Source organism: Pseudophryne corroboree, chromosome 3 (assembly GCF_028390025.1).
Source record: "Pseudophryne corroboree isolate aPseCor3 chromosome 3, aPseCor3.hap2, whole genome shotgun sequence".
NCBI lineage: Eukaryota > Metazoa > Chordata > Amphibia > Anura > Myobatrachidae > Pseudophryne > Pseudophryne corroboree.
Window position 1 is genome coordinate 84,132,394 of NC_086446.1, and position 12,267 is coordinate 84,144,660.

Consider the following 12,267-nt stretch of genomic DNA (forward strand, 5'->3'; position numbering starts at 1 on the left):
GGGGCTATATGGATGTATTTAACCCCTGCCAGGTTGTCAGAAAAACGGGAGAAGAAGCCCGCCGAAAAGGGGGCGGGGCCTATTCTCCTCAGCACACAGCGCCATTTTCCTACACAGCTCCGCTGCTAGGAAGGCTCCCAGGCTCTCCCCTGCACTGCACTACAGAAACAGGGTTAAAACAGAGAGGGGGGGCACTTATTCGGCGATATTATAATATATTAAGATGCTATAAGGGAAAACACTTATATAAGGTTGTCCCTGTATAATATAGCGTTTTGGTGTGTGCTGGCAAACTCTCCCTCTGTCTCCCCAAAGGGCTAGTGGGGTCCTGTCCTCTATCAGAGCATTCCCTGTGTGTGTGCTGTGTGTCGGTACTTGTGTGTCGACATGTATGAGGACGATGTTGGTGAGGAGGCGGAGCAATTGCCTGTAATGGTGATGTCACTCTCTAGGGAGTCGACACCGGAATGGATGGCTTATTTAGGGAATTACGTGATAATGTCAACACGCTGCAAGGTCGGTTGACGACATGAGACGGCCGGCAAACCAATTAGTACCTGTCCAGGCGTCTCAAACACCGTCAGGGGCTTTAAAACGCCCATTTACCTCAGTCGGTCGACACAGACACGGACACTGACTCCAGTGTCGACGGTGAAGAAACAAACGTATTTTCCATTTGGGCCACACGTTACATGTTAAGGGCAATGAAGGAGGTGTTACATATTTCTGATACTACAAGTACCACAAAAGAGGGTATTATGTGGGGTGTGAAAAAACTACCTGTGGTTTTTTCCTGAATCAGATAAATTAAATGAAGTGTGTGATGATGCGTGGGTTTCCCCCGATAGAAAATTATTGGCGTTATACCCTTTCCCGCCAGAAGTTAGGGCGCGTTGGGAAACACCCCTTAGGGTGGATAAGGCGCTCACACGCTTATCAAAACAAGTGGCGTTACCGTCTCCAGATACGGCCGCCCTCAAGGAGCCAGCTGATAGGAGGCTGAAAAATATCCTAAAAAGTATATACACACATACTGGTGTTATACTACGACCAGCGATCGCCTCAGCCTGGATGTGCAGCGCTGGGGTGGCTTGGTCGGATTCCCTGACTGAAAATATTGATACCCTTGACAGGGACAGTATTTTATTGACTATAGAGCATTTAAAGGATGCATTTCTATATATGCGAGATGCACAGAGGGATATTTGCACTCTGGCATCAAGAGTAAGTGCGATGTCCATATCTGCCAGAAGATGTTTATGGACACGACAGTGGTCAGGTGATGCAGATTCCAAACGGCACATGGAAGTATTGCCGTATAAAGGGGAGGAGTTATTTGGGGTCGGTCCATCGGACCTGGTGGCCACGGCAACAGCTGGAAAATCCACCTTTTTTACCCCAAGTCACATCTCAGCAGAAAAAGACACCGTCTTTTCAGCCTCAGTCCTTTCGTCCCCATAAGGGCAAGCAGGCAAAAGGCCAGTCATATCTGCCCAGGGATAGAGGAAAGGGAAGAAGACTGCAGCAGGCAGCCCATTCCCAGGAACAGAAGCCCTCCACCGCTTTTGCCAAGTCCTCAGCATGACGCTGGGGCCGTACAAGCGGACTCAGGTGCGGTGGGGGGTCGTCTCAAGAGTTTCAGCGCGCAGTGGGCTCACTCGCAAGTGGACCCCTGGATCCTACAAGTAGTATCCCAGGGGTACAGATTGGAAATTCGAGACATCTCCCCCTCGCAGGTTCCTGAAGTCTGCTTTACCAACGTCTCTCTCCGACAGGGAGGCAGTATTGGAAACAATTCACAAGCTGTATTCCCAGCAGGTGATAATCAAAGTACCCCTCCTACAACAAGGAAAGGGGTATTATTCCACACTATATTGTGGTACTGAAGCCAGACGGCTCGGTGAGACCTATTCTAAATCTGAAATATTTGAACACTTACATACAAAGGTTCAAATCAAGATGGAGTCACTCAGAGCAGTGATAGCGAACCAGGAAGAAGACGACTATATGGTGTCCCTGGACATCAGGGATGCTTACCTCCATGTCCCAATTTGCCCTTCTCACCAAGGGTACCTCAGGTTCGTGGTACAAAACTGTCATTATCAGTTTCAGACGCTGCCGTTTGGATTGTCCACGGCACCCCGGGTCTTTACCAAGGTAATGGCCGAAATGATGATTCTTCTTCAAAGAAAATGGACGATCTCCTGATAAGGGCAAGGTCCAGAGAACAGTTGGAGGTCGGAGTAGCACTATCTCAAGTAGTTCTACGACAGCACGGGTGAATTCTAAATATTCCAAAATCGCAGCTGTCTCCGACGACACGTCTGCTGTTCCTAGGGATGATTCTGGACACAGTCCAGAAAAAGGTGTTTCTCCCGGAGGAGAAAGCCAGGGAGTTATCCGAGCTAGTCAGGAACCTCCTAAAACCAGGAAAAGTGTCAGTGCATCATTGCACAAGGGTCCTGGGAAAAATGGTGGCTTCTTACGAAGCGATTCCATTCGGCAGATTTCACGCAAGAACTTTTCAGTGGGATCTGCTGGAAAAATGGTCCGGATCGCATCTTCAGATGCATCAGCGGATAACCCTGTCTCCAAGGACAAGGGTGTCTCTTCTGTGGTGGCTGCAGAGTGCTCATCTACTAAAGGGCCACAGATTCGGCATTCAGGACTGGGTCCTGGTGACCACGGATGCCAGCCTGAAAGGCTGGGGAGCAGTCACACAAGGAAAAAATTTCCAGGGAGTGTGATCAAGTCTGGAGACTTCTCTCCACATAAATATACTGGAGCTAAGAGCAATTTACAATGCTCTAAGCTTAGCAAGACCTCTGCTTCAAGGTCAGCCGGTATTGATCCAGTGGGACAACATCACGGCAGTCGCCCACGTAAACAGACAGGGCGGCACAAGAAGCAGGAGGGCAATGGCAGAAACTGCAAGGATTCTTCGCTGGGCGGAAAATCATGTGATAGCACTGTCAGCAGTGTTCATTCCGGGAGTGGACAACTGGGAAGCAGACTTCCTCAGCACGACCTCCACCCGGGAGAGTGGGGACTTCATCGGGAAGTCTTCCACATGATTGTGAACCGTTGGGAAAGACCAAAGGTGGACATGATGGCGTCCCGCCTGAACAAAAAACTGGACAGGTATTGCGCCAGGTCAAGAGACCCTCAGGCAATAGCTGTGGACGTTCTGGTAACACCGTGGGTGTACCAGTCGGTGTATGTGTTCCCTCCTCTGCTTCTCATACCTAAGGTACTGAGAATTATAAGACCTAGAGGAGTAAGAACTATACTCGTGGCTCCGGATTGGCCAAGAAGGACTTGGTACCCGGAACTTCAAGAGATGCTCACAGAGGACTCATGGCCTCTGCCGCTAAGAAGGGACTTGCTTCAGCAAGTACCATGTCTGTTCCAAGACTTACCGCGGCTGCGTTTGACGGCATGGCGGTTGAACGCCGGATCCTAAGGGAAAAAGGCATTCCGGAAGAGGTCATTCCTACCCTGGTCAAAGCCAGGAAGGAGGTGACCGCACAACATTATCACCACATGTGGCGAAAATATGTTGCGTGGTGTGAGGCCAGGAAGGCCCCACGAAGAAATTTCAACTCGGTCGATTCCTGCATTTCCTGCAAACAGGAGTGTCTATGGGCCTCAAATTGGGGTCCATTAAGGTTCAAATTTCGGCCCTGTCGATTTTCTTCCAGAAAGAATTGGCTTCAGTTCCTGAAGTCCAGAAGTTTGTCAAGGGAGTACTGCATATACAACCCCCTTTTGTGCCTCCAGTGGCACTGTGGGATCTCAACGTAGTTCTGGGATTCCTCAAATCACATTGGTTTAAACCGCTCAAATCTGTGGATTTGAAATATCTCACATGGAAAGTGACCATGATGTTGGCCCTGGCCTCGGCCAGGCGAGTGTCAGAATTGGCGGCTTTGTCTCACAAAAGCCCATATCTGATTGTCCATTCGGACAGGGCAGAGCTGCGGACTCGTCCCCAGTTTCTCCCTAAGGTGGTGTCAGCGTTTCACCTGAACCAGCTTATTGTGGTACCTGCGGCTACTAGGGACTTGGAGGACTCCAAGTTGCTAGATGTTGTCAGGGCCCTGAAAATATAGGTTTCCAGGACGGCTGGAGTCAGGAAAACTGACTTGCTGTTATCCTGTATGCACCCAACAAACTGGGTGCTCTTGCTTCTAAGCAGACGATTGCTAGTTGGATGTGTAGTACAATTCAGCTTGCACATTCTGTGGCAGGCCTGCCACAGCCAAAATATGTAAATGCCCATTCCACAAGGAAGGTGGGCTCATCTTGGGCGGCTGCCCGAGGGGTCTCGGCTTTACAACTTTGCCGAGCTGCTACTTGGTCAGGGGCACACCCTGGCTGAGGAGGACCTGGAGTTCTCTCACTCGGTGCTGCAGAGTCATCCGCACTCTCCCGCCCGTTTGGGAGCTTTGGTATAATCCCCATGGTCCTGACGGAGTCCCCAGCATCCACTTAGGACGTCAGAGAAAATAAGAATTTACTTACCGATAATTCTATTTCTCGTAGTCCGTAGTGGATGCTGGGCGCCCATCCCAAGTGCGGATTGTCTGCAATACTTGTACATAGTTATTGTTACAAAAATCGGGTTATTATTGTTGTGAGCCATCTTTTCAGAGGCTCCGCTGTTATCATGCTGTTAACTGGGTTCAGATCACAGGTTGTACAGTGTGATTGGTGTGGCTGGTATGAGTCTTACCCGGGATTCAAAATCCTTCCTTATTGTGTACGCTCGTCCGGGCACAGTATCCTAACTGAGGCTTGGAGGAGGGTCATAGGGGGAGGAGCCAGTGCACACCACCTGATCCTAAAGCTTTTACTTTTGTGCCCTGTCTCCTGCGGAGCCGCTATTCCCCATGGTCCTGACGGAGTCCCCAGCATCCACTACGGACTACGAGAAATAGAATTATCGGTAAGTAAATTCTTATTATTTGGTAACAGCGATATACTACAGTATAATCGGACAATTCAGATAGGATTGATTGAATTATACATTATCGACAGCCTTATATAGCTGTTATGGACATATAGGATTTGCTGGTATACATGCCATTCATATCCACCAATGAGTAGCCAGCGGTAAGAATATGGCCTCCTCTCTGTTACTAATACAGGGACCTAATTGGGGAGGTGAGGTAGTAAATTACATGTGTACTCTGTGATGTTTCTTCTAATAATTATATGTATTCCTAGACAACTGAGCAGTGAGGAGCCAGACCCTTTACACTAGATGTACACAGTCACGTGACGGCGAGGCGTGTCCTGAAAAATCACTGATACCTGAGTATGGACAAGCACAGGAGTCACACGACTGAGAGGATAGTAAATATCACCCTAGAGATCATCTACCTGCTGACTGGAGAGGTGAGGGGGTATGGGATTGTCACAGTGATATCACTCTTATCTCTATTACTAAAACAGGGACCTGACTAGGGAGGTGGGGGAGTCTAGGAGTGTCACAGTGACATCACTCTTATCTCTATTACTAACACAGAGACCTGACTGGTGAGGTGAGGGGGTCTGGGAGTTTCACAGTGACATCACTCTCATCTCTATTACTAACACAGGGACCTGACTGGGGAGGTGAGGGAGTCTGGGAGTGTCACAGTGACATCACTCTTATCGCTATTACTAACACAGGGACCTGACTGGGGAGGTGAGGGAGTCTGGGAGTGTCACAGTGACATCACTCTCATCTCTATTACTAACACAGGGACCTGACTGGGGAGGTGAGGGAGTCTGGGAGTGTCACAGTGACATCACTCTCATCTCTATTACTAACACAGGGACCTGACTGGGGAGGTGAGGGAGTCTGGGAGTGTCACAGTGACATCACTCTCATCTCTATTACTAACACAGGGACCTGACTGGGGAGGTGAGGGAGTCTGGGAGTGTCACAGTGACATCACTCTTATCACTATTACTAACACAGGGACCTGACTGGGGAGGTGAGAGAGTCTGGGAGTGTCACAGAGACATCACTCTTATCGCTATTACTAACACAGGGACATGACTGGGGAGGTGAGGGAGTCTGTGAGTGTCACAGTGACATCACTCTTATCGCTATTACTAACACAGGGACCTGACTGGGGAGGTGAAGGAGTCTGGGAGTATCACAGTGACATCACTCTTATCTCTAATAATAAAACATTATATTGGAGAGGTGAGATATTTTTAGAGAGAAACTCCACCACCTGTGATTCTGGAATCTGAGATGCCGTCCTATAACTCCAGTCAGACACATTTCGGGAGCATTCCGTAACTGTTGTGTTTATCTGTCTTGTACATTTGCATGTGACTGGTAGTATTTTTTCTTTTTTGATAAAGTTACTGTATAAACGTACACCTTACCTCACCATAGCTCTGGCCATCTTCAGTGGGTGGCTGTTCTGAGTCATTTTTCTTAATCTTGCTTCCACCCCAGCATCATCTTGCTGATTACGCGACACTATCCAGTGCAGGTGATTCATCCATGGGGGCCCAACCCCAAGCAGATGATGCAGAGCTGCCGTAGTGATACATGCTATATGCACTCCACTACCCTGTGTATAGGAAGCTGGATGGTAGCTGTAATATAGATTGCTCTTGTATATTGTATAGTTAATCCTTAAAAATATACATTTCTTCTTCGGGTTCCATACAGTTCCACAGGGATAACATTATAGTTGTCAGGATCAGCTCCTGGGCACCATACAGTTAAGCCTTTCAGATATCCGAGGATATCTCCCTATAACCCAGCCCCCTTGCTCAGACAGGTTTGTTTTTTTCATAGTATCAGCAAAAAGCTTTTTTATTTGTTTGTTATTTTATTTTTTCTACTTTTCCAATGAGCCTGTCAGTACTGGATGTCTGTCAGACTGCAGCACTGCAGGCGCCGAAACTTCAGCACAGCTTCTGCTAAGACAACTATTTGCGGCGGGGCCCAAAACATTGCGACTAGCACCGCTGCTGGTGGGCAACCCCTGGACTGCGTGGCCAGCCATCGGGGAGCAGGTAAGGGGTATTGGAGCGCTTAAATTGCGGCCCGCTGCGCGTCTTGGGAGGAAGGCGCTGCCTGTGGACACTGGTTCCTGACCAAGGACTACACTAGACCACCAGGGCATATAGGGGCGAAGGTATAACCTTTTACAGGGCCCCTCAGTACCAGTGGTTGAAACACCAGCACAGGGGAGGGAGCGCCAGTATGGCCCCTCCCCCAGCTTTAGGCACCAGTCCACCGTGGACTTCCCGCCATTAAGTTGCTTCCTCACACCCTCAGAGACTTGGACAGTCATCTCTTAAGCAAGCCAGGTCTCCGGGAACCCTGGGTCCAGTCTCCCTGTAAAAACGTCTCCAAGGAGCCAGGTTTTTACATCAGTTATATCCTACCTGCTGGCAAACAAGGCTGAGTAGTTGATAAAGTGCTCATTGCAGTTATATCATTGTATTTCCTGCATTGCATGTGACTTGTGCTAGTTTTCTGCTGTGCAATCACTCCTGCAATCAGGTGTGACAATACCGGTTACTCCATTTCAAAGCGGACAGGGCTATTATGCATCCCTGTTTCTAGTGGACAAGCCAAACGAGTCATACCGACTCACCCAACCTCAAATCTCTTAACAGATTTGTCAAGGTTCCCAAATTCCGCAAGGAGACCCTTCGATCCATAATCCTTGCTATGGAGCAGGGAGAATTTTTGGTATCCCTGGAAATACAGGATGCCTATCTGCATACCCCTGTTGCTAACTCGCAGCAGCAGTACCTATGTTTTGCTATAGGCAGCCCACATTTAATTCAGGGCACTACCGTTTGGACTGTCTATGGCGCCCAGAATTTTTACCAAAGTTATGGCAGTCATGGCAGCACGGCTGCATGGTCAGGGAGTCAGAATACTTCCCTATCTGGATGACTTAATGCTGCTGGCTACTTCACAAGAAGTATTGCACAGACATCTTCAACTCGCGATGACCTTCCTTCAGACACAAAGATGGCTCATCAATTGGAAAAAGTCCTCCCTCACACCGTCCCTGCGGATGTTACACTTGGGAGCCCTATTGGACTCTGCGAGCCAGCGTCTCTTTCTGCCAGCAGACAAAATCTCCAAGCTGCAGGACAAGGTTCGCCAGCTCCTCCAGCCGCACCGAGTGTCCATTCACTCAGCCATGCAGGTCCTCGAACTGATGGTCTCGACCTTCGACATGGTAGAGTATGCTCAGTTCCATTCTCATCCTCTACAACATCTGATCCTGGTCAAAAGGAATGGCCAACCTCATCTGATCAAATCTCAAGTAATAATTCTCATTCCGGAGGTTCGCTTGTCCCTCCACATGACCCACTTGTACAAAGGTCGACCCTTTTGGATATTGGACTGGGTATTTCTAACCATCGACACCAGCCTCTGTGGTTGGGGAGCAGTAAAGGAACAACACTCATTTCAGGGGCGTTGGATGCTCTCGGAGTCCCGTCTCCCAATCGGTGTCCTGCAACTGCGAGCTGTCTACAAAGCCTTAACTCTGGCGCAAAATCTTCTCCAAGGCAGACCTGTTCAGGTTCAGTCCAACAGTGCCACAGCAGTGGCTTATCTCAATCACCAGATGGCAATGCAGAAAGTGGGCCGCATTCTCAGGTAGGCAGAACGTCACCTTCCAGCCATCTCTGCCGTATACATTCCAGGGACCCTCAACTTAGAAGCAGACTTCCTCAGTCTCCAGGACGTTCACGCGGGAGAATGGTCCCTTCATCCAGAAGTCTTTCAACTTCTAGTAGACAAGTGGGGTCTCCCAGATGTCAACATCATGGCCTCGCAACAACACCACAAGGTTCCAGTGTACAGCTCCCGATCCCCGGGATCCACAAGCAGCATCCGCGGACGCTTTCTCCATTGGGTGGACCTACAGTCTCATGTACATCTTTTTCTCCAGTATCACTTATGCCAAGGGTTCTACGGAAACTCAAACAGGAAGGAGGCAACCTCATTGTCGTAGCCCCAGCGTGGCCCAGATGCCATTGGTTCTCAGACCTGCAAGGCCGCTCAGTGGGAGTTCCCCTTCCACTACACCAAGATCACTTGTCTCAGGAACCGTGTCTGTACCAGGACCTGCCATGTCTGTCTTTGACAGAGTGGCTCTTGAGTCTTTCATACTAAGGGCAAAAGTATTTTTTTCGCCCAGTAGTGCAAACCATGCTTAAGGCCCGAAAGCTGGCCTCTGCCCGCATCTACTACCGGATTTGGCATACTTACTTCCAGTGGTGTGATTTCAGGCACTATGACCCTGCTGTCTTTCCAGAATTCTGGCCTTCCTGCAACGGGGATTGAGCCTCGGCCTTCGTCTGGCTTCTCTCAAAGTGCATATTTCTGCTATGTCTGTATGGTTTCAACTCAGGATTGCTCCATTATCGGATGTCCGCACCTTTCTCCAGGGCATTATCTGGGTTGTTAAGTTCGTTTAACTTACAGGAAAAAGTAATACCTAAATACAGAAATGTTCAGGCCGCTGTGACCCACTAAGCGTGTGTGTGATAACCCTATATGAAATGCGTACACGTTGCGTAAGCACGCCGTCACGCTGTAAGCACAAAGTAGCTACACGTGCGGCCTAATACACTTTAAACCCCTAACAGGAACGGAATGCGACACCAATTGTATATGTTATGTTGTGGTCCAACGCAGCAACAAATATTTACTTAAAAGGGGGTTCACAGAGAAATACAACAATACAAGAGAAAAGCTACAACCAATGGATACATACGTTTGTTCGCCTGCGCCACCCGGATCCGGTCCTCAGTCAATCTGGAAAGATGACCTTCAGAGAATAGACTGAGGCCGGCCAGGAGGCTTGGTTTTTATACAATAGTCCAAAGCATGAAACAAAGGAAATTGTAATCTCTTCTTTCATAGGTCAAAGGGCTGGTCATTTACAGTACATGAGGAGTCATAGGTCGGTTTGAATAGGTGGGCGATGCCTGGTCCAGGTGCACTTGCAGGTGTCCTCCACTGGGTTCCCGCCGAATATCAGGAGTACAGTAAATACAGTGTGTTATTAATAATATATTCCTGCGCATATCCATGCGCAGGAGCTTGCTACTTTCTGCAAACTGCCATCGGAATATTGCCCTTGAAATACTGTACAGCTGGATACCAAACACCACATCCTAACCTAATTCTGTCCCCTCATATCCTGTAAAGTTGAATCCCTCTGTTGTTATACCTCTGAAACAAATGTAACTTGCTGGTGTGGCGTGTGTAGGCTATGTGTAAATTATGTGACAAAAGGGATTTCTGTAATTTCCACGGTTCGGCGCAAGGGAAATGCTGCCTGATGGGAACCTTTGACTCAGAATTGGATATCACCCCTTAATCCAAGAAAGTATACAAATCTAAAGCAAAATCGAGTCAAAGGCTTCCTTTGGCGCATAGGGGAAAAATGAGGAAGTAGTAGTACTTTCCTCAATTGAATGGTGCAACGTTTTGTTAAGCGTACCCCCACTCACGCTGATATGAGGTAAGTTCAGCACATCAAGGTATCTTTTATATTCTTATATCAAGATAATCCTGGATATCGTACCCCAACTCACACGGAAATGGGAATCTGGACTCCTATCAAGGTTTCTTTCAGATATCCTCTCACGATAATTCATAAGGGTGTATCCTCCATATGTAATGACCTCATTTACATGTGAAAAATGAGAAGAAAATATCCAATGTGTAGAATTTTCTTTACCATACGTTACATATGAAATATGCAATTTTGGATCATTCTCATGCTTTAATTGCACCTTCAATCATTTCACCGTGTGTACTGTTCTTAAGGTTTCGTATGTACCACCAATACGTGGACCCTTCACCAGATTGCTAATAAGGTAAGTGTACCCCTCACTCACACAGAAATTCAATGTGTAACTCCTATAATGGTATCTTTGTATAGAAGGAAAATATATATATCTCGCGGGCGTACCCCAACTCTCACATAAATATGCAGATTGAATCCCATCAAGGTATCTTTATCTGGTCCTTATGCCACAACTTATATAAAGTAGAGAAAGAAAATCCTCTGTAGCAATCTTTGGGAATGCTTGACTCCAAAGTATAGGTTCCAAAATAAGAGATTCACAGAAGTAGGATACAGGGGTCTGTCGACGCGTTTCGGTCTCTTGGACCTTTTTCAAGACATCCAAGAGACCGAAACGCGTCGACAGACCCCTGTATCCTACTTCTGTGAATCTCTTATTTTGGAACCTATACTTTGGAGTCAAGCATTCCCAAAGATTGCTACAGAGGATTTTCTTTCTCTACTTTATATAAGTTGTGGCATAAGGACCAGATAAAGATACCTTGATGGGATTCAATCTGCATATTTATGTGTGAGTTGGGGTACGCCCGCGAGATATATATATTTTCCTTCTATACAAAGATACCATTATAGGAGTTACACATTGAATTTCTGTGTGAGTGAGGGGTACGCTTACCTTATTAGCAATCTGGTGAAGGGTCCACGTATTGGTGGTACATACGAAACCTTAAGAACAGTACACACGGTGAAATGATTGAAGGTGCAATTAAAGCATGAGAATGATCCAAAATTGCATATTTCATATGTAACGTATGGTAAAGAAAATTCTACACATTGGATATTTTCTTCTCATTTTTCACATGTAAATGAGGTCATTACATATGGAGGATACACCCTTATGAATTATCGTGAGAGGATATCTGAAAGAAACTTTGATAGGAGTCCAGATTCCCATTTCCGTGTGAGTTGGGGTACGATATCCAGGATTATCTTGATATAAGAATATAAAAGATACCTTGATGTGCTGAACTTACCTCATATCAGCGTGAGTGGGGGTACGCTTAACAAAACGTTGCACCATTCAATTGAGGAAAGTACTACTACTTCCTCATTTTTCCCCTATGCGCCAAAGGAAGCCTTTGACTCGATTTTGCTTTAGATTTATATGTGTAAATTATGAACTATGTGGATTAAATATCAGATATGTTTTTGTGGCTTTTCCATGCGAATGCGTATGCTACCGTATTTACTCATACCACACGTTAATACGCAGGACTTTGTGAGCCAACATACGCAACGTGCGGGCATGCGCACGCACGGCAGTACAAGCACACGCACGGAGGCCACTCTGTGTGGTGTTTGTACGTGATGCATGTGGGTATAATATTTTCGACTTCGAAAGGGTCCAGCCTCCCTGCGTTCTTCCTGTGGCTCAGTGGGATTTGTCTGTGGTTCTGGACAC

The 12,267-nt window shown here is 47.4% G+C and overlaps 1 protein-coding gene across 4 annotated transcripts in view; it reads left to right on the forward strand.

The window, feature by feature from the left end:
* LOC135057056 (gastrula zinc finger protein XlCGF26.1-like) overlaps window positions 1–12,267 on the forward strand; it is a 103,687-nt gene that overhangs the window by 2,056 nt on the left and 89,364 nt on the right. For all 4 annotated transcript variants that reach the window (XM_063962943.1, XM_063962942.1, XM_063962945.1 and 1 more), the window contains exon 2: window positions 5,230–5,400. In XM_063962943.1, the coding sequence (XP_063819013.1) occupies window positions 5,323–5,400 (78 nt within the window). In that variant the 5' untranslated portion in view covers window positions 5,230–5,322. The remainder of the gene's footprint in view (window positions 1–5,229; window positions 5,401–12,267) is intronic.